The sequence below is a fragment of the Leucopleurus acutus genome (genome assembly GCF_964270905.1).
Source record: "Leucopleurus acutus genome assembly, chromosome: 3".
Classification (NCBI taxonomy): Eukaryota; Metazoa; Chordata; class Mammalia; order Artiodactyla; family Delphinidae; genus Leucopleurus; species Leucopleurus acutus.
In genome coordinates this window covers 120800964-120828216 of record NC_139145.1, presented here as the reverse complement: position 1 = coordinate 120828216, position 27253 = coordinate 120800964, and the positions used below count along the sequence as shown (strand labels likewise).

Here is a 27253-nt window from a genome sequence, read left to right as displayed (position 1 = left end):
TTTCTCCTGTCCTTCAATGATTCTTAACACGCACGGTCTGCCATGTGTCACTGGTCATAGTACGCAAGTCTCCTTCATCCAGTGCCAAACTTTTTCAAAAATAGAAAGGAGGGGGATTGCAACCTTGCGAAGAAAACTTTCCGGAGGGTTTGCTCTCACCTTTAACAACCTTTCCAGAGCTCTCCTAGCTGTTGCCTTGAGGTGCGGTGGGGGTGAGGGCACCGACCCGCCCGAGCCCCAGGCGACAGTCCGGGCCTGACAAAGCCAGGCGGGGCGAAGTTCAGTTCGGCCCGGCCCCGCCCCCGGCGCCCAATCCCAGTTTCAGAGCCGCGGGCGGCGGGCGCGCACTTCCCGGCGGCTGCGCAGGTGAGCTGGGCGCCAGGGGTGGGGCCCACGTGACCGGGGCGTGGGCGGGGAGGGGCCGGCGGACCCCAGGGAGGGACCGGCGGACCCCGGGCAGGCGCGCGGCGTCTGGGGTAGCCTTCGGCGTCCCTCGGCCCCTAGGAACGGCGCGCTCGCTGCGCTGCAGGCCACTACCTGCGCCCGAGGCCGGAGGCCGACGCGGTAAGGGGTGCGGGGCCCCAGGGAGAGCGGGGGGCCTGGGAGGCTGGAGGGCCCCTCGGCCGGCCAGGTTTCATTCGGCGGACACAGGTGCCGGGCGAGACGCGCCCACCCCCGGCCGCGAAGCCGCGGTCCTTCCGGGCGCGGGGTTATCCCGAGCTGGGCACGTCCGGCCCGATTTAGTTCCGGCCACTTTGGGGACAATTTCGGGAGACGAAGAGTGTATTTTCCCTCTGACGTGGAGACGCGCACCTGGGTGGGCAGAGCTGAGTACTGAGCGAAGTTGGTGGGTCGGGGACGTAGCGCCGAGCCGCGGCCTGGGGAGGGACCCCGGACGAGGATGCTCTGTATTCCTGGGCACTCGCTCGAGGGTTCAGTTCAGAGCGCAGGGGATTTCCCATCCCCCTGGAAACCCATAAACGTCTGAAATCGGCCCCTTTCCTCGGGGCTAGCAAAACTTTAAAGCCAGCTTAGTGGTGATTCTGTTGGTGTAAAGGTGACCAACTGGATTCCTGTAACACTTCGCTAGGGAGAACCATTTCTCCTCCCACCGCTTTGACTTTCGGAGATTTGTGTGTCAACAGAATGGAGTCGGGCCCCGGGGGCTGGAACAAAACAAAGACCAGCTCTGCCTCAGCGTGCTGATTCTAAGTGGACTCTCAGTGACACCCTGAGAGATGCTAGGGGTATCCAGACATTGAACTGTGGTAAAATACAACTGACCATTATTCCCTTCCAAAATCACATAATTTGCTATTCCACAATTCTTCAAATTTGTAATTTTGGCTTTTTATATAAACACTGATAAGGTGATCTAATTCAAATAAGCCACATTTCACAGGTGAGCATGAATTAAATCCATTATAGTGAAGCATACTTTTGCCAGTGAGTTTAATTAAGCAACCGGTGTCCTTTAAATGCCTGTATATCAAAGATGTTGAAGGATATGTAAAACTTGCTAAAGTTATTTGTTGTGCTTTTGCCTCTACTATTTTTAGGAAAATATATTTCAAGAATTATAGTAGTACTATGCATTCCTAGAATTTAAATGTTTTTAGACAACAGATAAAGCGATGAAAGACAAAAAAGTAACTTTTAATTGCTATCATTATAGAAATTTTTTTCTGTACTAAATTTTTTTCTCCTGCTTTGCATTGGGCACCATGCTGGGACTCACAGTTAATTCTCTAAAATTGGAGTGGCCCATTAGAAGACCCTAGAATTTAGACCTCTTCTCCATCTCCACCCCCAGGTGATTGTATTTAGTCTGTGGTAGTATATACACTGCTCTGGGTAGACTGCCTACTTGATATCTTCACCTGGACTTCTAACAGGTATCTCAGACTCTCTTCAGGCTGCTTCTCCCAGGACTAAGCTGGAGGGTTGGAGAAATGTTGCAGATGAAATGATCTGGTGTCTGGGATTTGCTTTAAAGTAATCTGTTGACAAAAGGAATACGGTAGAGGGTATAGACGAAACAAGGTTGGTCATAAATTGATAATTGAAAGTGGTTGACGGGCACATAAGGGCTCATAATACTGTTCTTTCCACTTTTTATTGTGTTTGGAAATTTCTAAAATAAAAATGTTTAATTCCCTGAACATAGAGTTTAACCTCTTCTTGCTATCTTTGTTGCTACCACCATGGTCCATTGGATTACAGTTGGACAACACAGGTTTGAACTGCAGGGGTCCGCTTATATGCGTTTTTGGTTTTTTTTTTCAATAAACATGTACTGCGGTGCTGTGTGGTCTGCAATTGGTTGAATCCATGGATTCGGGACCACAGCTACATATTACCAACTATAAAGTTACACTTGGGTTTTTGACTACAAAGAGAGTTGGTGCCCCTAACCCCTGTGTTGGTCAAGCGTCAACTGTATTTCAGTGGCCTCCTAGCCTGTCTCCCTCTTTTCACCCTTTTCTCCTGGAAGGTACTCTTAACAGAGCACCCAGAGTGATCTGGTTAAAATAAGTCATATCATGTCAGACCTTTACTGAAAATTTTCCAGTGGCTTCTCACTCCCAGTAGAAGCCTAAATCTTTCTAATGATTTTTATTTATTTTTTAAATTTATTTTATTTATTTGTTTATCTTTGGCTGCATTGGGTCTTCATTGCTGCGCGCGGGCTTTCTCTAGTTGTGGCGAGCAGAAGCTACTCTTCATTGCAGTGCGCAGGCTTCTTATTGTGGTGTCTTCCCTTGTTGCGGACCACGGGCTCTAGGTGTGTGGGCTTCAGTAGTTGTGGCACGTAGGCTCAGGAGTTGTGGCTCAAGGGCTCTAGAGCACAGGCTCAGTAGTTGTGGCGCAGGGGCTTAGTTGCTCCGCGCATGTGGTATCTTCCCGGACCAGGGCCCAAACCCGTGTCCCCTGCATTGGCAGGTGGATTCTTAACCACTGCACCACCAGGTAAGTCCCTCTAATGATTTTTAAGCCCTAACGTTTCAGATGGCCTCAATTCTACTACTCACCCTCTCACTCACCCTGCTGCTGCCTCCATTCCTTAACAGTTCTCGAACATGCCAGGCACTCCCACTTTAAGGCTTTTACACGAGCTGTTCCATCTGTGTGGAAGACTTACCCCTTATACCTGCCTGGCTTCCTCCCTCATTTCCTTCATTTCTATATTCAGATGTCATGTTCTCTCTGAAGACTTGCCTCGTCACTCTGTTTAAAATTATAACACCCTGTCCATACTGCACTTCTTATCCTCTTTCTTAACTTTGTTCCTTGGCATCCAATATATTTCACTTGCTTTATCTATCATTTGTCACTCCCGCTCCCCCACTGGAATTTAAGTTCCATGAAGGCAAGGATTTCCATTGGCTTTGTTCACTGATACATCTTCAGCAAGCCTGGTGCATGGCAGGCACTCGGTAAATACTTGTTGAGTGATAGATCTCCATTTTACAAAGTAAAACAAAACAAAGCCTTAGGAATTTCTAAATTGTTCAACACCATAAAGGTGGGATTACCAGCTTTAATTTTGAGACCTTTATAGTGCCAAGTACAATGCCATGTGTCCAACGAGTCTTCAGTAAATACTCACGAGCAGTTTGAAGGAGAAAATCATTGTGCCTTAAACATAGTAGTTATATTAGCAAATAGTTTCCTTTTTACATACATGTCCAGGTTATTGATTTCATGAAGGAAATCAACAGGTTTGATAAAAAGTGCTTTTTCTATGCTTTATTTTTCAGGTGGATTGAATACCCTGTAAGATACTTTTTGAGTCTTTCCATGGTAACAGCAAGTCACCTTTAAATAATTGGTCTGGAAAGAGTGATGTCCATGGCCATTGCTGTGGCTCTGTGCTGTACTTTCAGGGAATCTTACTTATTAGCCTTTGGTGATTTTTTTTTTCTGAGAATTCAATTTTTTATATCTAGTATCAAGTGTTATACTATTAGAGTGGAAGAAGCAACTCCCGTAACGTGACTTCCCAAGTTAGAAAGGAAAGGGACTCTCCACTCCTTGTGTTTATCAGACTGCTTCTCCTGGGCCATTCCAAAGCAGACTTGAATTAATGAAAGTGAAGAGTATTTGCTGACCCATCACATTTTGGTATGTCAACTCTTAAATATGTTGATTTAGATATTTGAGGAAAGGACTCTTACTTGGAATGTGTTAGCATCCTGTATTATTAAAATTTAGTCTCATTTTTGGTTTTTTGCATTTTGTTGTTTATAGGGTAAATTTATATAGGTAAATTCAACTTATGTTTTAATCAAGAGCTAAGGTTTAAAATTTTGATTGCCCTTAAAATCTCATAGAATGATTAGTAGATCCCTGGCTAACATAACTGTTACACATGTTTAAAGTGTACATAATTTATGTTGTCATTTTTATATATCATAATAATTAGATATGATCATGTTGGTTTCCTGAATGTGATCATTTGCTACTAAGTGAATAAAACCAGCATCATTGAAAGGATAAATAACTAAGCATAAGTGATAACTTTAATCTCGGCCCCAGGTGTGAACATCACAAATGTTGTCAAATGACGGAAGATCCAGGAATCGGGACAGGCACTACGATGAGGTCCCAAGGGACTCAGACTATCAAGATGGCACCGTAAGAACCTTCCAGACTCTTCACGACAGTGAGCTGGCTGTGAGCGCCGATCCGTTGCCACCACCCCCTCTCCCATTACAGCCACCATTCGGCCCAGAATTCTACTCAGGTGACACAGAGGAACCGGCCGTAGCACCAGATCTCAAGCCTGTAAGGCGCTTTGTCCCTGAGTCCTGGAAGAACTTCTTCAGAGGGAAGAAAAAGGACCCAGAGTGGGATAAGCGGGTGTCAGACATCAGATACATCTCCGATGGAGTGGAGTGTTCACCTCCAGCCTCTCCTGCAAGACCAAACCACTGTTCACCCCCCAACTCCTGCGAAGATCCTCAGGGCGGGTCAGAAGGCAGCTGTCGTTCCCGGAAAGAGGCCGAGGCAATGTTTCCCCACGATCCCTACGGATCCCTAGGCCGACGCACACACACAGCCCGAACCTACAGCGAGAAGGTGGAGGAGTATCACCTGAGGTATTCCTACATGAAGTCCTGGGCAGGCCTGCTGCGGATTCTGGGCGTGGTGGAGCTGCTTCTGGGGGCCGGCGTCTTCGCTTGTGTCACGGCGTACATTCACAAGGACAGCGAGTGGTATAACCTGTTCGGATATACACAGCCCTATGGCATGGGAGGCGTTGGTGGCCTGGGCAGCATGTATGGGGGCTATTACTATAGTGGCCCCAAAACCGCTTTTGTGCTTGTGGTTGCTGGATTGGCTTGGGTCACCACCATTATTATTCTGGTGCTTGGCATGTCCATGTATTATCGGACCATTCTTTTGGACTCAAATTGGTGGCCCCTAACTGAATTTGGAATTAACATCTCCTTGTTTATCTTGTACATGGCCGCAGCCATAGTCTATGTGAATGATACCAACCGAGGTGGACTCTGCTACTATCCATTATTTAACACGCCAGTGAATGCAGCGTTGTGCCGGGTGGAAGGAGGACAGATAGCAGCAATGATCTTCCTCTTTGTCACCATGATTGTTTATCTCATTGGAGCTTTGGTTTGCCTAAAGTTATGGAGGCACGAGGCGGCTCGAAGACGTAGGGAATTCATGGAGCAACAGGAGGTAAGGGATTTCGTGATCTTTGTTCTTTCTTTCTGTTTACTCCTTAAATATGTATAGTTCTCAAAACAAAGCTGTTGTTTTTAAGGGTCTGAAGTTCAAAAGGCCCCACTCAGCATCTGACATGTTCTGACCAGGATAACCCACTCTGGTGTGTCATTTGTAGAATGTTGCAGGTAGACCCCAGATGTGTAATACAATATATAGTTTGTCGGTTGCAGTATTGTCTGTCTGATACTTAAGGGGAAAACAACTACTGAATTTCTACAAAGAAGAAATGATGATAATACCTGCATAAGATTATATAAAAGCCCTATTAAAAATATTTTTTTTGGAATGGTAGCAAAAATGTTAGAGTATGTTCTGCTAACATCATTATTCCCTTAAATAAGTTGATGTTTTGCTTTCTTCTAAGGAGGAGGAGTGTGTAGTAGAATTTCCTGTGCCTCTGAAAATGTCAGTATTACCTTAAATATTTTCTTAATTTTAAGTCAACTATACCATGCATTTTTTTCCCCACTTTTCCAAAGACTTCCTAGGTACAATGTCAGATGGTGTATATCGGGCAAAACTATAGCTAAAAATAAAATCCTTCCTTATATACTCAATAACCTATGTATTTACTCACTGACCTATGTATTTTTTTTAATCATATTCATAACAGCAAAAAACTTGACTAACTTTATAATAGGTACCTTATGTGTTCTGTACAGAACCCCATACTCTAGTGTCATAAAATATATTTATCTTACTAGAATTTGACATAGATTCAAGTTGTTTCTAAAAATTTATCTCAGCACTGTAAGCATTTTTTTTTAATTTATTTATTTAATTAATTTATTTTTGGCTGCATTGGGTCTTCGTTGCTGTGTGCAGGCTTTCTCTAGTTGAGTTGAGCGGGGGCTACCCTTCGTTGCGGTACGTGCGTGGGCTTCTCATTGCGGTGGCTTCTCTTGTTGTGGCGTGTGGGCTCAGTAGTTGTGGCTCTTGGGCTCTAGAGCGCAGGCTCAGTAGTTGTGGTGCATGGGCTTAGTTGCTCCACGGCATGTGGGATCTTCCCGGACCAGGGCTCAAAGCTGTGTCCCCTGCATTGGCAGGCGGATTCTTAACCACTGCACCACCTATTTTTTTAATTTACATCTGTGTATACAAAGTAAGGAACTTTAAATTCTAATCAGTGTGAAATCCAGATAGTGAAGCACACACTTCCTTATAATTTTATGTAAGTTTAATAACAATGGAGTTCTTAATATCATTTCAAATTCTACATGAATATGACTGTTATCAACAGTACTTTTATTTCTTTTCCTTTTCTCAACAAAAATTTGTTTTTATAAGACTTCACATAATGGTTAATTAAACTTGAGTCACCTATGATTCCTGTTTGTGTGTTGCTGTAACTTCCTAAATGTTAAAATACATAATGGCATATAGCTTTTTTCTATTAATTTTATAATTTAACCATCCCAAACTCTTTAATTGTGCAAGGTAATAGGAACCAAGAATAAATAAAATCTAGGTAATTCAGAACAACTCACATAAGAGTCACCACTATCTCCATATTTCCAGCTCTGCTCTCTGCTCCTGACTGACAGGGAATCACAGTTATCCCTCCTCCTCTGGTTCTCCACTGGCCCATGAAAACGTGGCCAAAAGAGTAGGAGGATCATGTGTATGGTAGAGGATCAACATCTGTAAAGTTGAGATTGGGCTATAGATGCAAATGGACAAAAATATTTGCAAAGTAGCTTTACACACCTCTGAAAAGTCATTTTAACTCTTTTTGTTCCAGATAAATGAGCAATCATTGCCATCGAAAAGGAAAATGGTAAGAGTAAAGCTCACGTTATATTTTATCTCTAGATTTGTTAAATAATTTTCTCTCTTACCTGTTTATCTGTAGAGTAGACCATCTGTCTGTAAAAGTGTATCTGTTGCATTAAGTTCATAATACGACTTTCAGCTTTCTTTTCTTTTTTTTTTAATTCTTTTTAAAATTTTATTTATTTACATTTTGGCTGTGTTGGGTCTTCGTTGCTTGCGTGGGCTTTCTCTAGTTGCGGCGAGTGGGGGCTACTCTTCATGGCGGTATGCAGGCTTCTCATTCCGGTGGCTTCTCTTGTTGTGCAGCACGGGCTCTAGGCACGCTGGCTTCAGTAGTTGTGGTGCGCAGGCTCAGTAGTTCTGGCTCGTGGGCTCTAGCGCGCAGGCTCAGTAGTTGTGGCGCACAGGCTTAGTTGCTCCGCAGCATGTGGGATCCTCCCAGCCCAGGAATCGAACCCGTGTCCCCTGCATTGGTAGGTGGATTCTTAATCACTGCACCGCCAGGGAAGTTCCTCAACTTTTTTCTAATACTAAGAGGACCAAATCAGACAAGGCTATTTGAAGCATCTTTTAATTGTGTTAAATGAAGCTTCTACAAGTGAACCTAGTTGGTTCTCCTTACATATTTAAATTTAATTTTTTAAAAAATTTTATTATTTGTTTATTTTTGGCTGCGTTGGGTCTTCGTTGCTGCACACGGGCTTTCTCTAGTTGCGGTGAGCCGGGTCTGCTCTTCACTGTGGTGCACGGGCTTCTCATTGCGGTGGCTTCTCTTGTTGCAAAGCACAGGCTCTAGGCACGCGGGCTTCAGTAGTTGTGGCACGTGGGTCTAGAGCACAGGCTCAGTAGTTGTGGTGCATGGGCTTAGTTGCTCCGCAGCATGTGGGATCTTCCCAGACCAGGGTTCAAACCCGTGTTCCCTGAATTGGCAGGCAGATTCTTAACCACTGCGCCACCAGGGAAGTCCCTAATTTATTTATTTTTTATTATTATTATTTATTTATTTATTTATTTATTTTTTGTGGTACGTGGGCCTCACTGTTGTGGCCTCTCCCGTTGCGGAGCACAGGCTCTGGACGCGCAGGCTCAGCGGCCATGGCTCACGGGCCCAGCCGCTCCACGGCATGTGGGATCTTCCCGGACCAGGGCACGAACCCATGTCCCCTGCGTCGGCAGGCGGACTCCCAACCACTGCACCACCAGGGAAGCCCTTTTTTTTTTTTCTTTTTTGGCTGTGTTGGGTCTTCATTGCTGTGCTTGGGCTTTCTCCACTTGCAGCAAGCAGGGGTTTAGCGGTGCACAAGCTTCTCATTGCAGTGGCTTCTCTTGTTGCGGAGCATGGGCTCTAGGCACACAGGCTTCAGTAGTTGTGGCACACAGGCTCAGTAATTGTGGTTCACAGGCTCTAGAGCGCAGACCCAGTAGTTGTGACACACAGGCTTAGTTGTTCCATGGCATGTGGGATTTTCCTGGACCAGGGCTCAAACCCGTGTCTCCTGCATTGGCAAGCAGATTCTTAACCACTGCGCCACCAGGGAAGTCCTTAAATGATTTCTGACACGTATGTAAAGTCATCTGAATTACAGTTGAGCTCTACTGTGGTTTTCTTGGATATCCATAAATCGTTAGAAATCAAGAGATATCTGATCAGTTCTGACTGACCAGGCGTGGGATGAGTGAGGCTGGGATTAGCTGGTCTACAGAATACTGAAGAGTTACTCTCTCACAGTGCAGTGTGGACCTAATGTTACAAACCTCTACAATTTATACACTGTTCACAGAATTAGAGCAATACTGCTTTGTGGGGGGGGGGGCATTTTGTTTGTTTGTGGGGTTTTTTGGCTGCACCTTGTGTCGTATGGAGCTTCCCTGACCAGGGGTCAAATCCGAGCCCCTGCAGTGGAACCACGGAGTCTTAACCACTGGACTGCCAAGGAAGCCCTTGTTTGTTTTTTTATTGTACTTTGTTTTAACTTCCTGATTCCCTTGTGTTTAATTTGTTTTAAATGTTCATTTATTTATTCAACATTTTTTGCTTCAAGATACACATTTCAATTAGACTCAGTGACACTAACAATCAGTAAGCTAAATAGATCATCAGTTTTAAGCTGTCTGAAATATACATATCAGGGGACTTCCCTGGTGGCACAGTGGTTAAGAATCTGCCTGCCAATGCAGGGGACATGGGTTCGAGCCCTGGTCCGGGAAGATCCCACATGCTACAGAGCAACTAAGCCCGAGCACCACAACTACTGAGCCCGTGTTCCAGAGCCCACGTGCCACAACTACTGAAGCCCGCGCACCTAGAGCCCGTGCTCCGCAACAAGAGAAGCCAGCACAATGAGAAGCCTGCGCACCACAACGAAGAGTAGCCCCCGCTCGCCGCAACTACAGAAAGCCTGTGTGCAGCAACGAAGACCCAAGGCAGCCATAAATAAATAAATAAATAAACAAACAAACAAATCAGATATACTTGAAACTGATAAATAGTAGTTGCCTTTAGGAGGGTAACTGGCTAACTGTGAGGGGACAGGTAAAGAGGGAGACTTACTTTCCATTATGTATCCTTTTGGACCTTTTGAATTATACGTTATGTCTATACATTACCTATTCAAATTTTTTTAAGTTTTAAAAAAGTTAAGTTAGTAAACGCTCATTTCAAATATTGAGATAAGCAATATAAGGCTGATATTTAAATAATTAATAACACTGCCCTTTGTTTGAAATTTAAGTGCAAATTCCCTAACCTGTGGCTGACTTCCAGTGTTAGTACAAAGATGTAAGTGAGTTTGACCAAATGGAGAGGGCAGTCTTCTAAACTCGGAGTCATCGTTAAGAATGGCTTTGGCAGGGCTTCCCTGGTGGCACAGTGGTTGAGAGTCCGCCTGCTGATGCAGGGGGCACGGGTTCGTGCCCCGGTCCGGGAAGATCCCACATGCTGCAGAGCGGCTGAGCCTGTGAGCCATGGCCGCTGAGCCTGCGGTCCACAACGGGAGAGGCCACAACAGTGAGAGGCCCGCGTAAAAAAAAAAAAAAAAAGAATGGCTTTGGCAGATCATTGCCAATACTCTCATTCAAGATTGCCATATTGCTATAACCCATTGGTAAATCCTACTCCCTCAGAGGGACTGACTAGGAAACTTATAAATTTTAGCCTGACCTGGAACGATAACCTTTGCTACATCACAGCCCTGTAAGAGTTCTAAAATAAAATTCACTGCACGGAAAAGATCAAACTTAATCAGACTTTGGTTTAGAAAATGGATCTGGATTAGAAGTATTGCTCAGAATGGAAAAGAGGCCTAAAAACATATAAGAAAAAATATATAAGGAGACTCACTTTCTAAAAGTTGACACTCTTGTTAACAGATGATATCAAAATCTGAAGTCAGAATGTTCACATCAGGAAGTATGTTTCGGAACATCTCCAGGGGCACAAGAGAAGACTCTCTTTGCTTGGTGGGGGTTAAAGGTGGTATGCCTTTTGCGGATGTTGACTGCATAGCACCAGGCTGGGTGAGACTGTCTCACTAAGCTGCAGCGTGGCAGTGACACAGCAGTGGTGGTCATTCTTGGTCAGGGTGGATCTTGTGGGCCTTCTGAGCAGTCCCTGAGGTGCTGGGACTTACCAAGGGGATTAAGTGCAGGGTAGAGTCAACCTGAAGGGCTTGGCTGAGCTGGAGGAAGTTGCCCCAAATGATGGGGTAGTCTGCTGCGGCTTCTGCAGGTGGTACGGGATTAGGAAGATCTGCTGGAGAGTTCTAGGTAGGTCTTTTCAGCTGCCCTGGAAGGCTGGTGCCTAGTATGTCCAGGGTGTGTTGCAGCATCTCAGATCCTGAGAGGTCCTGGAATAATCGGGAATAACCTTAGCGGAGTTAGAATCCCCATTCCTAAGACTCTCTGAGAATCATATCAGTCCAGTTAACGTCTGCTCGTTCAAGATATGGGAGCAGAATGCAAAGAGCATCCTTTCAAAGGCCTCTTTTCCTGGGAGATGGGTCACTGTGGATCAACGTATTTAAATGTATTTAGAGACAGAGGCAATCTCATGACTTAATTGAGGAATCTCTGTTGGATTTACCAGTGGGAACCTTATAGGAAAGGTTGAATCTCCAGCTTCTCATTGGGTATGATTTTCCCCTGCTTCCTTCCCAGTTCTTGGTAGGGAAGAATTTGCAGATGACCACAGGAGGGGCAGTGTAGTGTGGTGAAGAGAAGATAAACTTTGGAATCTGGCAAATTTGAATTTGAGTACTACTAACTCTGTGATTCAGGGGAAATTACTTACCCTCCCTGAACTTAGTTTCCTGTCCCTTGTCTGGAACTATCAGCTAGGCTGTCCCTTCTTGTTTTGTATTTTCACGAACACAATTTTTAAAAAGCAAATAAGGTCATTTAAAAAATAAATAATATATATAAAGTAGATCCAACAGAGACAGAAACAAATTCTAATAAGTCCCTACGTGTTGAGTAGATTGCTTTTCTAAACTAGAAAAGTCAAAATCTAATCTGGGTATCAAAAGTAATAGTGTGGGTTTGGGATTGGGGTCTATGCATCATTACATCATACGCTCAAAGGGAAGGAGAATCAGAAATTGGACAAAAGCACCCTGAAACACATGTCTGGCTCTCCCTGTTTCTAACTTGACAGCGTATTCATTCAGCCCATTTTTTAAAAATTAATTAATTAATTTTATTTTTGGCTGCGTAGGGTCTTCATTGCTGTGCACGGGCTTTCTCTAGTTGCAGCGAGCAGGGGCTACTCTTCCTTGCAGTGCGCGGGCTTCTCATTGCAGTGGCTTCTCTTGTTGCAGAGCACGGGCTCTAGGTGCACGGGCTTCAGTAGTTGTAGCACATGAGCTCAATAGTTGTGGCACACAGGCTCTAGGGCGCAGGCTCAGTAGTTGTGGCGCACGGGCTTAGTTGCTCTAAGGCATGTGGGATCTTCCTGGACCAGAGCTTGAACCCGTGTCCCCTGCATTGACAGGGGGATTCTTAACCACTGCACCACCAGGGAAGTCCCATTCAGCCCATTTTTAATTTGAAAACTTAGTAATTATATCCATAGCAGTACTTACCCCATGGCTTAATTACTTTCTCTTGCTTCGTAGTAAAGCTTTTCTTATATGTGCTGACAAGGCTGGTTTTTGCTAGGTGCAAAGAAAGGTCATGAAATCTGGGGCCGTTTGTTTGTAATCAGGAGTACTGTTTGAAAGTGGTGTGTCCCAGGGCTGGAGCCCAACTACCTCCTTCCCATGAAGGACTGAAGAGATTTTAATTTTTTGAGTCATATCTAGTTCTAGATTTTTTTTCCCCAGTAGGGTTTTCTGCACTGGTGGTCAGTGAGGTTCACCCAAAAAGAGTGAAAGAAAATTTTAAGAGCATAAAAACAGAAAAAAAAAGTAAAGCAGGTGAAATAGTCTGTGTGGAAATATTCTGACTTCTTAGAACTCTCCTTTTATATTAAAAGGTGAATCTTGGAATTAGAGATGGGCAAGTAAGGAAAATGAATAGTTTATGCTTCAAAAAACTTTACCTGCGGGGGGAGAAAACTCATATGGACTCTCCTCCACAACGTGACTACCTGGGTAGAATTCGTGATTTTGACCAGGAAAACCGAGTCTGACACTTGGGGCTGCTGACTAGGGAGTCAGTGTGCTCCCTGGCCACTCCTCAGGCAGCCGCGGGAGAAACGGATGGTTAAATACTTAGAAGCTAAAAAGGGGTGCCATGAAATGGAAATCCACTTATTTAAGCCAAAAAAGTTTCCCCTAATTTTAATACCATGATGGATTTTCAAGATTAAACATAAAAGAATTCATTAGGATGAAGAAATGGCATCCCGACCAGCGAGGAACAAAGTGGGATAGATACTGACCTCAGAATATGTTTCCTAAAATACTCTTGTTTGATCTCCTTTCCTCTGGGTTTTCTGCTCCCCACTCATGTTCTTGCTGTTTGGGGCCGATGGCTGGGTGTCCTTTCTGGCCGAGGGGTCCTGGTTCCCCTTTCACCCAGCGCCTCGGGTGCAACCTTCCCCTCTTGGTAGCCCTACCCCATGGCAGGTCAGCAGCCTCCACGTCTAATCCGACTAATCCACTGATCTGTGGGCTGCGCTATTTGGTGAGTTAACAGCTGGTAGTTTCTAGAATGAGCTAATGTTAAACCAGAACTCAAAGGCAGCCTCAGAGATAGAGAAATCAGGAAACAAAGGATTTTAAAAGCTGCCTGACAAGGTAAAGAGCAAGGTTTTTTAAAATCTTGTTTTATATTTTGTTTTCAATGGAGTCAGGTCCCTCCCGAGCAGCTCAGTTATTAGCTCAGTGAGTTTAATTCAGCGAGCATGGACTGAAGCCCCAAGGGGTGAGTGGAGGGGGCTTTCTTCTGTGTCATGGGATCAACATGCTCAAGCAGGATGGCTTTGCCCGCCCCCTCCCCATCACAAACTCATTTCTAGCTTTAGGATTGAGCGGTATACATTTAAGTAAACTGTTTCCTCGTGTTGCTCATTTAAAGAATCAACGAGCCAAAAAAGTGCTGGCTTGTTTGGTTGGTTGGTTGGGTTTTGGTTTTTAGGTGGTTTTTTTTGGCCGTGCCATGCAGCTTATAGGACCCAGGCCCTCGGCCGTAAGAGCGAGGAGCTGTAACCGCTGGACTGCCAGGGAATTCCCGGAAGAGTGCTGGGTTTTCATTGCGGCTTTTCCACTCAGAGCCTTGAGCCCTTGGAGAATTTACTGAACCTCTCTGAACCTTGCTCCTTTATGTGTAACATGGAAACCCCTCTCCTGGCATCCACCAGCCTCACCAATTTGGTTGGTGTTCTGGGTGCTGCCTAGTGGGGCCCCCAAGCACTCTTTTCCCAACCCCAAAGCTGCACATCCACCTCGCCCTGCCCGTTCTGGAGTGGGCTCCCCTGGGTCTTCCACTTCCGCGTCCCTCCTGTTGGCTATTTTAGCTCTTTTTTTAAAAAAAAAAAAAAATTATTTATTTATTTATTTATTTATTTGGCTGCATTGGGTCTTCATTGCTGCACGCCGGCTTTCTCTAGTTGCAGCGAGCGGGGGCTGTTCTTCTTTGTGGTGTGCAGGCTTCTCATTGCGGTGGCTTCTCTTGCTGCGGAGCACAGGCTCTAGACACGCGGGCTTCAGTAGTTGCGGCATGCGGGCTCAGTAGTTGTGGCACGTGGGCTCAGTAGTTGTGGCACGTGGGCTCTAGAGCATGGGCTTCAGTAGTTGCGGCACACAGGCTCAGTAGTTGTGGCTCGTGGGCTCTAGAGCGCAGGCTCAGTTGTGGCATACGGGCCCAGTTGCTCCGCACATGCGGGATCTTCCCGGACCAGGGCTCAAACCTGTGTCCCCTGCATTGACAGGTGGATGCTTATTAACCACTGCACCACCAGGGAAGCCCTATTTTAGCTCTTAAGGTCTGTCCCCATGCTTCCTCCTTGGGCATTTCTGTCTCATGTTCTTTCCCCCTCTTTGAATGGATCCTTTTCCTACAGAGACCTCTAGGAGCTCTCCAGTGTAGAAGCCAGGTGACTTAAACCACTGTCTCCAGCATTCCCGTAGACCTCTTCAAGGAACCGCAGGTTAAGAACACCTGGGAAAGTAAAGCCATCCACCGCCCTTGCCTTGGTTTTGCTTGCTCTCTTTTTCAGATGATGAAACAATGTGACTCGTCCCCCATTCTGACCTACTCAGTGGCTACTTGTAATTGATTCATCTCAAGTTGCTGGTGTCATTTTTTTCTCTTTCCATTTAAGTTGACTTGTTCCTTTTTTTTTTTTTTTTTTTGCGGTATGCGGACCTCTCACTGTTGTGGCCTCTCCCGCTGCAGAGCACAGGCTCCGGACGCACAGGCTCAGCGGCCATGGCTCACGGGCCCAGCCGCATGTGGGATCCTCCCGGACCGGGGCATAAACCCGTGTCCCCTGCATCGGCAGGCGGACTCTCAACCACTGTGCCACCCGGGAAGCCCGACTTGTTCCATTTTTATCGCTGAATTTCTTATTTTGAACTACATTTTCTGTTCTTTTACAGTTAGTTGGGGTATACGTCTTAAATGTACTTAAGACACATTTACCATTTCATCATCCACCTTTGATGATCCCACAACTGGGATTAGAGGGTGTTTAATCTATTATATACTCTCGCAGCTCACTGTTTCCCTTAACTGCTACAGAAGTGTTCTGAACAACTCTGTGACTATAAAACACGTAATTCTGAAGGGAAATTGTTGATTGCTGTCTCTACTCTTCTTCCTCCTGCTCCCACCCCCCAGGTTTCTTCTAAGAATAAAGTTGGGATTTTTGTTTGTTCTTCTGCCTTCATTTATAAATAAATCCTCTTTTTCTCTCTAACTGTAGTGTGACATGGCCACTGGTTGTGACAGACAGAGAGACCAAGAAGTTAATTTTAAAGAACTGAGAGCAACAAAAATGAAACCTGAGCTACTGAGTGGACATATCCCCGCTGGCCACATCCCGAAACCAATCGTGATGCCAGACTATGTGGCGTGAGTATCTACCTAAGTCCTTCTTCAAGGTAAAAATAGAGAGGTTCCATTTGGGTTTTCTCTTTTCTGTTTGTCTACAAGTTAATACTCTGCTTAAAGTCAATTATATTTGAACAGTTGTTTGTTTCCTGGGAGGTAGTATATTGAATTGAAGGTACAGTATGGTCGTTGAGGAATAAGCTAATAAGCTGATTTCCTGTTCCTCTTGTTTTAGTGAAAAAGTTATCACTTCAGTTTATTTTTTTCTTCCAGTTTTATTGAGATATAATTGACCTATAGCAGTGTATAAGTTTGAAATGTACAGCATAATGATTTGACTTACATGCATCCTGAAATGATTATCACAGTAGGTTTAGTGACCATCCATCATCTCATATAGATAAAAAATTAAAGAAATAGAAAAAAAAATTTTTCCTTGTGATGAGAACTCTTAGGATTTACTCTCTTAACTTTCATATGTAACATACAGCAGTGTTAATTATATTTATCATGTTGTACATTATATCGCTAATACTTATTTATCTTATAACTGGAAGTTTATAGGTTTTGACTACCTTCATCCAATTCCCTCTCCCCCACTTCCTCCCCCCGCCTCTGGTAACCACACATCTGATCTCTTTTTCTATGAGTTTGTCTGTTTGTTTTTGAAGTATAATTGACCTACAGCACTGTTAGTTCCTGGTGCACAACATAGTGAAATGTATATTTCTATACATTTCAAAATCATCCCCAGGATAACTCTGGTTATTATCTGTCACCGTACAAAGATATTATGTAGTTATTGACTATATTCCCCATACTGTACATGTTGTACCTGTGACTCATTTATTTTGCATCTGAAAGTTTTTACCTCTTAATCTCCCTCACCTATTGCTTCACTTCCCCCACCCCCCACCCCTCTGGCAACCACCTGTTTGTTCTCTGTACCTATGAGTCTGTTTCTGTTTGGTTATGTTTGTTCAGTTATTTTGTTTTCTAGATTCCACATGTAAGTGAAATCATACAGTATTTGTCTTTCTCTGTTTGACTTACTTCAGCAAGCATGATACCCTCTAGGTCCATCCATGTTGTTGCAAATGGCAAGATTTCATTCCTTTTTTTTTTTTTAACTTTTTATTTTGTATTGGAGTATAGCCGATTAACAATGTTGTGATAGTTTCAGGTGCACAGCAAAGGGACTCAGCCATACATATGCATGTATCCATTCTGCCCCAAATTCCCCTCCCATCCAGCCTGCCACATAACATTCATTCTTTTTTATGGCTCAGTAATACTCCTTTCAAACATTCTGTGTCTTTTGATTGGAGCATTTAGTCCATTTACATTTAAAATAATTATTCATAGGTGTGTACATATTGCCATTTTGTTAATTGTTTGGGAGTTGTTTTTATGGTTCTTTTTTGTTCCTTTCTTCTTCTTTTGCTCTCTTCCCTTATGATTTGATGACTATCATTAGTGTTATGTTTGGATTTCTCGCTCTTTTTTGTGTGTGTATCTATTATAGATTTTTTTTTAAATATTTATCTATTTATTTGGCCACACCGGGTCTTAGTTGCGGCATGTGGTATCTCCATTGTGGCATGTGGGATCTTTAGTTGCCACATGAACTCTTAGTTGCGGTATGCATGTGGGATCTAGTTCCAGGACCAGAGATTGAACCTGGGCCTCCTGCATTGGGAGTGTGGAGTCTTAGCCACTGGACCACCAGGGAAGTCCCATCAATTACAGATTTTTGGTTTGGGTTACCATGAGGTTTATACATAGCAAACTGTATATATATATGTATCTATCTGTGATTATTTTAAGTTGCTGATGTCTTAAGTTTGAACACATTTTAACAACCCTATACTTTTGCTCTCCATCCCCAGCGTTTACTGTTTTTGACATCAAATTTTACATCTTTTTGTTTTGTGTCTCCCTTAACTACTTATTGGGGATATAGATGACTTTATGACTTCTGTCTTTTAACCTTCCTACTAGCTTTATAACAGTGCTGATTTACTACCTTTACTGTATATTTGCCTTTGCCAATAAGATTTTTCCTTTTGTAATTTTCAGATTTCTAGCTGTGGCCTTTTCTTTTCTACTTAAAGAAGTTCCTTTAACATTTCTTGTAAAGCTGGTTTGGTGGTACTGACTCTTTTATCTTTTGCTTGTCTGTAAAACTTTTGATCTCTCCAACAAGTCTGAACAAAAGCCTTGTCAGGTAGAGCAGGGGTCCCCAACCCCAGGGCCGCGGGCTGGTACCAGTCCCTGTTAGGAACTGGGCCGCACAGCAGGTGAGGGGTAGGCAAGCGAGCGAAGCTTCATCTGCGGCTCCACGTTGCTCCCCATCACTCACAATCCACCTGACCCATCCCACACCCCCACCCCGTCCATGGAAAAACTGTCTTCCATGAAACTGGTCCCTAGAGCCAAAAAGGGTGGGGACCACTGAGGTAGAGTGTTCTTGGTTGTAGGTGTTTCCTTATCATCACTTTAACTATATTATGTCACTTCTTTCTGGCATGCAGAGTTTCTACTGAAAAGTCATGTGATAGCCTTATGCCAGTTCCCTTGTAGTAAATTGTTGTTTTTCCCTTGCTGCCCAGGTTAAGGAAGTTTTCAGCTATTATGTCTCCAAATATGTTCTCTGCCCCTTTCTCTCTCTATTCGCCTTCTGGGACCCCTATAATGTGAATGTTAGTATGCATGATGTTGTCCCAGAGTTCTCTTAAACTGTTCTCATTTTTTTTTTCTTTTCTTTTTTCTGTTCCGCTTGAGTCATTTCCACTGCTCTGTCTTCCAGTTAGCTGATCCACTGCTCTGTATCATCGAATCTACTGTTGATTCCTTTTAGTATATTTTTCATTTTAGTTACTGTATTCTTCAGCTCTGCTTAATATGTCTTTTTATTTTTTCACTCTTTGTTTAAAACTGTTAACTTCTCACTCTGTTCATCCATTCTTCTCCCAAGTTCCTTGAACATCTTTACAAGTATTGTTGGGTAGTTTGCCTATTTCCACTTTACTTGGTTTTTCTGGAGTTTTATCGTGTTGCTTCACTTGGAACATAATTGCCTGTAGCCTAATTTTGCCTAATTTGCTGTTTTATTTCTGTGTGTTTGGTAGGTTGGTTTTGTTTCTCGACCTTGGAGAAGTGGCCTTTTGTAGAAGACGTCCTGTGTGTCCCAGCAGCACACTCCCTTCTGGTCACCAGGGCTATATGCTCTAAAGGTGTCCCCTACGTGGGCTGCGTGGGTCCTTCTGTTGTGGCAGGCTGACTACTGTGGGTGGTCTGATAGGCATGGCCAGCCCCCAGTCCTGTTGGTTGCCAGGCCCTGCCTTGTGTGGAGGCTACCAGCCACTGGTGGGTGGAGCTGGGTCGTAAGGTTGCTGTCTATGGAGTCCTGAGGGGTCCCAGGGCTAGTGCTGGTCCATGGATGGACAGAGCTGGTTTCCAGGGTTGGTGGTTGCAGGCCTGGGGATCCCATATCTAGTGTCAGCCTGCTTGAGTGAGACCGGTTCCTGACATGGCTGGCTGTGTGGGGTCCAGGTGTCTCAAAGCTGGTGTCAGATCCCAGGGCAGCTGGCTTAGGGGCCCAGAGTGTCTCAGTGCTGACGTTGGCCTTCTGGTGGGTGTGCTGGCGTCTGGGGGTCCCATGACTTCAGCCTGCTGGTAGACAGGGCTGGGACCCAGGGGATCCTGGGGCTAGTACCAGCCCGCTGGTCGATGGGGCCAGGTCCTGGGGTCCTGGAGCTAGTGCTGGCCCACTGGTGGGCAGAGCTGGGTCCTGGGGTCTCTGGCTGCAGGGCCCAGGCGTCCCAGAGCTGGTGTTGGTCCTCTGGTGGATGGGATCCTGGCCCCATCCACCAGGGGGATCAGGGGATCTTAAGACAGCTGGCCTCTTGGTGGGTGGCACTGTGTCCCCACCTGGCTAGCTGCTTGGCCTGAAGCATCCCAGTACTGGTGCTGACAGGCTGGTGGGCAGGGCCCAGTCCCTTTGCCAGCAAGCTAGAGGGAGGATTACCAAATGGCGCCTGCCAGCACCAGTGTCCTCGTGGTAGAATGAGCTCCCCAACATAGCTACTGTCATTGTCTGTGTCCCCAGGGTGAGCTCCAGTGGCCTCCTGCCTCTGCAGGAGGCTCTCCAGGATCAGCAGGTGGGTCTGACCCAGGCTCCTTTCAGATCACTGCTTCTGCTTTGGGTCCTGGAGTGTGTGAGATTTTGTGTGCGCCCTGTAAGGGTGGAGTCTGTATTTCCCGCAGCCTTCAGAGTCCCGAAAGTCAGCCCTGATGACCTTCAAAACCAAACATTCTCGGGGCTTGTCTTCCCAGTGCTGGGGAGCCCAATGTGGGGCTTAGACACCTCACTCATTGGGGAGACCCTCTGCACTTGCAATTATCCTCCCATTTGTGGGTCACCCACCCAAGGGTATGGGTCTTGACTATACCATGTCTCTACCCTCCTATCCATCTGGTGGTGCCTACTTTATATCTTTAATTGTAGAAGATATCTTCTGCTAGTCGTCCAGTCTTTCTCATCAGTAGTTGCTCTGTAGATAGTTGTAACTTGGGCGTGCCCGTGGGAGGAGGTGGGCTCAGGGTCTTCCTCCTCTGCCATCTTGGCCACACCTCAACTTTGGTTTATTTTTTTTCCTCAGGAAATACCCTATGATTCAGACGGATGATGAACGAGAACGCTATAAAGCTGTGTTCCAGGACCAGTTTTCAGAGTACAAAGAGCTCTCTGCAGAAGTTCAAGCCGTCTTGAAGAAGTTCGATGAGCTGGATGCAGTGATGAGCAGATTGCCGCATCGTTCAGAAAACCAGCAGGTGAGTGCCTGCAGCTGCCGGGGAGGAGTTCTGATGGCGGAAGGATGAACTCTGACTTCGTCTGAAGTGGAGAGAAGGCATAACCATCTGCATCTGCTGTCTAGGAAGCTCACTGGCAGGGTGACAGTTCAAAATATATAATTTAATGTCTTTTGCCTTCGATTATTAAACAGTATTTTATTTTCTTACTTAAATAAAGTATAAATTTGCCTAACATACATACCGGGTCAATCAGGCTCCCAAAGGAGACAGATAGCACACTCTAAGGTAATTTGAGGAAGGTTTATTCACAGATGGTGGACGGGGGTGTAGAGGAGCTGCTAGTGGCCATGCATTCTCCGGAGTAAGTCACAGCCAAGCAGTTAGCACCCCAAGCCCAGAGAGCACAGTGGGTAGGGACGGAGAGTGGATCTGAGGCTGCATACATGAGCTACAGGGCTCATGCTTCAGACCAATAACCGTGATTATGGCAGAGAGGAAAACGAGGGTGGAGATGGCAGTCATAGGGGACTGAAGTGTTTTCTCTAATGTTCTTTTTTTTCTTCACATTTTAATATCTGGGAAATCAGGATGCCCTCATAATCAATGGCATTTTTTACCTGACATATATTTTTTCATTGAGAAATAATTCGCATACCATAAAATTCACTGCTTTTAAGTGTACAATTCAGTGGGTTTTAGTATTTTCACAAAGGGGTATAACCGTTACCACTGTAATTCCAGAACATTTTCATCACCCCCCAAGAAATAACCCATACCCATTAGCACTTTTTTCCCATTTCCCCTCTCTCCAACCACTGACAACTACTAATGTACTTTCTCTCTGTATGGGTAAATGCAGTGATATAACATGTGGCCTCATGTCTGGCTTCTTTTGCTTAGCATCATGTTTTCAAGGTTCATCTATATGTCAAGAATCAATATTTCATTATTTTTTGTGGTGAAATAATAATATTCCATTGTATGAATATACCACATTTTTTTATCCATTTATCAGATGATGGACAGTGGGTTGTTTCCACTTTTTTTTTTTGTTTGTTTCCACTTTTCGGCTATTATAAATAATGCTGCTATGAACATTTGTGTGTAAAATCCTATCCTTTTTAAAGAGAATGTATTCATCTAATCTATTTGTGTAATTGAAATTTTAAAAACATACAGCATTTTTTAGTAAATGTCAAATGTATGTATATATAATATATACACACATTTTTTATATAGATAGATAGATAGATTCTTCTCCTGAGACCTGCATTAGTTGGGCATCTTTGTTTTGACCAGACCTTTAAGTGTACATTTAAATGAGTTGTAATTACAAGTCCTCTAAGCCAAATGTATAGAGTAGTGACATTTTCCCAGTCTTGGAGTGATGGAAGGGTGTTGGCTAAGAGATGCCAGTACCAGGAAGCAGGAGAAATCCAGCACATACTGCAGGTTCAGGGTCAGTTAGTACCATTTGGAGAACAAGCAAGGTGCACAGGTCCAAGAAGGGTGACCAAGTTTAGATGCCCTCAAAGGAGTGCAGGAAAGAAGGAGCAGGCACCAAGCGTCTGGATCACCGCAGGTTGGGAAGAGCAAGCTGGTTAACAGACATAACGCTGAGAAACCTGAGCGTGACATGTGGCCTTTGAGCCCAGGCCCAGAGGCGTCGGGTGTGTAGGCTGTGTATGCGTGGGCGAGGGCTCAGGCTGTGGTGTGCGATTGGGGGTGGGAGGGTCCTGATTACAGCAGGTGCTGAGAAACTGAGTCCTCCCGCAGTACTCCCACACAATCTCACAATAGTCATTTCCTTTGGTTTTCAGCATGGCTTGGCAAGTAAGTAGCCAAATGACAGCCAAATGTAGTTAGTCTCGGTGTCTCCTCCAGGCCTCATCTAAAGTGGAGATATCAATTGTATCACAAAAATGAACTTCTTCGCAGCCACAGGCTGAGCTTTGCGGTGGGCAAGAGTCTGCCGGCAAGGCTCACTCGTCCCCTAGCGCATCCCCAGGGAAGTGTCTCTGTGCCCAGCGGGCCTGCTGGGGGCATGGGTTCTCACACACACCTGCTCATGCACCCGTGAAAAATTAAACCATCACATGACTTTTCTAAGCCCATCCAATAGGAGTTTTGCTCAAAATGATCTCTCCGGTCCTCACCCTCCTAATTCAGTCTCTCTGACCGACTCTAGGATAGATTTTTACAGCTCTCATCTCTGCCTGCGTCTCCAGCACAGCACCCCTGCCCCCAGGCAGCTAGTTCAGTCCCAGGCCAGGACCTGTTAATGTAGATGACAACTGAATAACCAGGTTCATCTCACTGATGGCAAGCAGTCAAAACACAAACAATACTCATGATCTTAGTATGTAAAAAACATTGAAGAGTTAAAATATATTGGGAAAAGGATGTGGACTTGTGATGGAAAATGTTCTCAGGGGAAGCTTTTAGAACATAAATTATTACATTTTATTGTGTATTTATTAGGTTTACAGTGCTTCGCAATCTCCAAAGCATAGGTTTACCTGGATAAATGAGGGCATTGCTCTAGTAAGCTGTTTCCTTTGGATAGACTATTCAACCCTTTAACAAATTTCATATTTATTATTAAACTTAGCATAAAGTTGGAGGGAGCCTCATATTAGCTATTTTCAAAAGTTGAATAGTCTCAACTTGCCAAAGGGGATGAAAATGCTACCTAATTATAGCTAATGTGGTTATTATGTGCCAAGCACTTTAGAAGGATCATTTCAAATAAATGAACCTTCTCACAACACTATGAGATAGTTATGGTTATTATTCCCATTTTACTGATAAGGAAACCAAGTCTTACGGTGAAGAGCTTGCCCGAGTCACACCGCCGGCAAGCAGTGGCACTGGAACTCGGTCCAGGTTTTACACGAGCAGGGGCCTCGCCCTACTGTTCATCCCTGGATCTCAGGGCCTGGCCAAGAGTAAGCCCTCAAATACTTATCCAGTGAGTTGAATTTGTTCGTGTATGAATATTTTCATTATAGTCTTAGGTAAAAATTGTTTTCAGTTCTTATGCCCACTGTACTCTTGAGACATTCTTGAGATATGATGTGAGTAACTGCAAGTATTTTCGTTCACATATACAGTATATTATTTTTAGGAACATGAGAGAATTTCAAGAGTCCATGAAGAGTTTAAGAAAAAAAGGAATGTGAGTAAAACCATTTTCTTCTTTAAAGTGTATTCTTATCCAGGTACAGTGGTGACAGCTGACAGATTTTAGATTCTTGCAGCTAAAGTAGTTCTTCTTTTGTATTTCTTAAGATGCTACTTGTTAGGGACCATGGGTGGCTGCTGGATGCCTTTTTTTTTTTAAATTTACCTCTTGGCTGCGTTGGGTGTTCGTTGCTCTGCGCGCAGGCTTTCTCTAGTTGCAGCTTTCTCTAGTTGCAGCGAGTGGGGTCTACTCTTCGTTGCAGTGCACGGGCTTCTCATTGTGGTGGCTTTTCTTGTTGCAGAGTGCAGGCTTCAGTAGTTGCAGCACACGGGCTCAGTAGTTATGACACGTGGGCCCTAGAGCACACAGGTTTCAGTAGTTGCGGCGTGTGGGCTCAGTAGTTGTGGCGCACGGGCTTAGTTGCTCTGCGGCATGTGGGATCTTCCCGGACCAGGGCCGAACCCATGTCCTCTGCACTGACAGGCAGATTCTTAAACACTGAGCCACGAGGGAAGCCCCTGGGTGCCTTTTCTTCTCGTCTCTGTCCTGAATACATTCTGCTGTGTCCTGATTTAGGAACCCAGGGAAATGAGCACCCATATAGAGCTCTTCACCCACATTTCATTCACAAAGATTAAGTTCTTTTACAGGTTTCTAATTCCATCCTTAACTTAATTGCACAAATTAGTAGAGGATGGAGGGAGCTTTTATTAATCCATTAATTACTTTTTAATGTATTTTAATACTCAGGGGCGCCTCAGCTCTCTACTTCGACTCAGTTTCGCTGTGAACCAAAAGCTTCTAAAAAATAAAATCCACTGAAAAAAATATAGAGAGCTTACCTGTTATTCTTGTTAGGCAGATTTTGAAATCTGCCGCAGGAAAATCTGCTATGAAAGGTCATTTTCTGGGTGATAATGTGTGTTTCTGTGTTTTTTGCTGAGGAAGCCAGAGGCTGAGATAATAGCTATGTTTCTTTTCTAGGATCCTACATTTCTGGAAAAAAAAGAACGCTGTGATTATCTGAAGAATAAACTTTCTCACATAAAGCAAAGGATTCAAGAATATGATAAAGTAATGAATTGGGATATACAGGGTTATTCTTAAAACTTATTTGAAACCACTTTTTTATATCAAGCTTCATATTTATTTACTGTCTTTTTTTATGCTCGTCTCTGTGATAGAGAAGCAAATGCCTCCTGAATCAGCTTGTAGTTGGTTTAGCTGGTATGTCAAGTTAAAACAGTATGTGATTGCATTTCAGACATTTCAAAACAAATTCAAATTTACTAAGGGCCTTTACTAAGAGTGGAAGAAATTCTGGATTCATCTGTGTACAATGTATATTTATCTTGTTAAAATTGATTTAAGCATTGTGTCCTTGTGGTTGATGATCAAGTGGAGTGTCAATTCTGGTGCTGCTTTTTCCTTTTTTCCTTAGGCCAGTTCCTGGGATTCTTTTAGGACAAATTTCTCTTCCTAGCCAAAGATGTCATTTCTGCCCTTGAAAGGGGTTTGAATTCACCATTTGAAGCCTTATGATCTTGGGCGAGTTGTTTAATCTGCCTGTGCCTATTTCCTCATCTGTAAAATGGGGCTCATCATAGGACCTACCTCCTAGGGTTGATACGAGGATTAAATGAGTCAATATTCGTAAAGCACTTAGAACAGAGCCTGGCACATTTGTAAGCACTGCATTAGTGTTTGTGAACTATATAGACATGTTTGTGGAATGAATAAACTACATAGAATAAGTCTCAAGGAAAGGACCTTAAAGAGCAAGTCCAGCCAGCTAGCCCAAGGCCACGGCCTTATGACTTTCTTTTTTTCGTGCTGTAAATAAATCTTACACACGTCGCCTTAAGCAGATGCTTCCCTGTGGCCCTGTGCCTACTGGGGTCCAGTGCAGCCTTCTTATCTTTAATCAGCATCACTGTGCACATCTCTCAACGTCCCCACAGCCCAGCCCTTCCTGTAAGCCTCGAATACAAGGATTGTGTGAATATTGTTGCCATTTCTCTCCTGTTTAGATGTCCATCCTAAGGCCCCATGATGTTGCATCTGCTTAGAATCTCCCTTTGATTTATTGGAATGCTTCATTGTCCCAAGAATTATCTTGGCTTTGAGGCTTTATTCATGAGAAATGTTTTATTTTTATTAATGTGAACAAGAGACTGCTTTAAAAATGTTTTAAAAAATCATTGTTACTGGTTCCTATTCAGCAGCATCTATCTTGTAGATAATTTCCCAGGTGTAGAAATACAATTTCTGCTTCATATAGTTGCCATTCAAACAATTAATACTGGAGGAATTTTCGAAGTGATGAAACCAAAGAAAAGAATGTGGAAAAGCGAAGGCGGACCAAGTATTGGATACTGAATAAACTTCCTACTTCTTCTTTGTCAATGATATTTAGTGTATATTGTTACTATTTTCAATCCATGGTTCTCAGACTATGCTTAGGGTGCTGAGAGTCTTAAGAGGTGATACTGAGGAAAGTGTGAGACTAGGCTCCCTCTGGACCGCCCCCCAAACTAGAACAGCTGCACGTTCTGTTTTACATATTGGGACCCCATGTTAACATTTTGCATAAGAAGAGCACCCATGCTTTAATAAAAAAAAGATGAGGGGCTTCCCTGGTGGCGCAGTGGTTGAGAGTCCGCCTGCCGATGCAGGGGACACGGGTTCATGCCCCGGTCCGGGAAGATCCCACGTGCTGTGGTGCGGCTGGACCTGTGAGCCGTGGCCGCTGAGCCTGCGCGTCCGGAGCCTGTGCTCCGCAACGGGAGAGGCCACAACAGTGAGAGGCCCGCGTACCGCAAAAAAAAAAAAAAAAAAAGAAAGAAAGATGAAATAATACCAATTTGATGAACTGTAAAGAGATTAATATTGAAATGAAGTGTTAAGGAAATTTGACTTTGTGAAACTTTATTTGACTACAGTTGTAAATGTTAATCTTTGAAGACCAATGTTGTAATGCTGAGTTTTACAGTTTTTATGTGAATACCTAGGCATATTAAAATTTCAGTCACCTGTTGTTTTGTGTGTATCCTTTATTGTTTACTTTTCTGGCATTCCTGAGTTGACTGGGCATGTTCTCCATTATCAGAAAATAAACCGGAAAGTCATTGAAAACTTGTAGATCATGATGCTCAGGTGACTATTTCCTCCTCCCCCATTATTTGCAAGAATTCAAAGTTAAGGCCACTGTTGGTTTCCTCGGGCTGCCTGCCT

General features: G+C 44.2%; 1 protein-coding gene across 5 annotated transcripts; it reads left to right on the top strand.

The window, feature by feature from the left end:
• The first annotated feature begins 442 nt into the window (after positions 1–442).
• On the top strand, positions 443–26751 carry MARVELD2 (MARVEL domain containing 2). Of its 5 annotated transcripts, XM_082836318.1 has the most exons (8): positions 451–564; positions 3951–4125; positions 4540–5703; positions 7493–7528; positions 15890–16038; positions 20682–20853; positions 23963–24013; positions 25004–26751. In XM_082836318.1, exons 3-8 carry the CDS (start codon positions 4555–4557, stop codon positions 25124–25126), a joined length of 1680 nt encoding a protein of 559 aa, XP_082692444.1. In that variant the 5' UTR covers positions 451–564; positions 3951–4125; positions 4540–4554; the 3' UTR covers positions 25127–26751. The 5 variants fall into 5 exon arrangements, with proteins under 5 accessions (XP_082692445.1, XP_082692444.1, XP_082692443.1 ...); XM_082836319.1 differs by lacking the exon at positions 3951–4125 and having other exon boundaries at positions 443–564; XM_082836317.1 differs by lacking the exon at positions 451–564 and having other exon boundaries at positions 3644–4125.
• The last annotated feature ends 502 nt before the right edge of the window (positions 26752–27253 follow it).

Coding starts and splice junctions, on each gene's coding strand:
- MARVELD2 (XM_082836319.1), top strand. CDS start 4,555: ATGTTGTCAAATGACGGAAGATCCAGGAATCGGGACAGGCACTACGAT. Junction 7,529..15,889: donor TGCCATCGAAAAGGAAAATG/GTAAGAGTAAAG, acceptor CTCTAACTGTAG/TGTGACATGGCCACTGGTTG. Junction 16,039..20,681: donor GTGATGCCAGACTATGTGGC/GTGAGTATCTAC, acceptor TTTTTTCCTCAG/GAAATACCCTATGATTCAGA.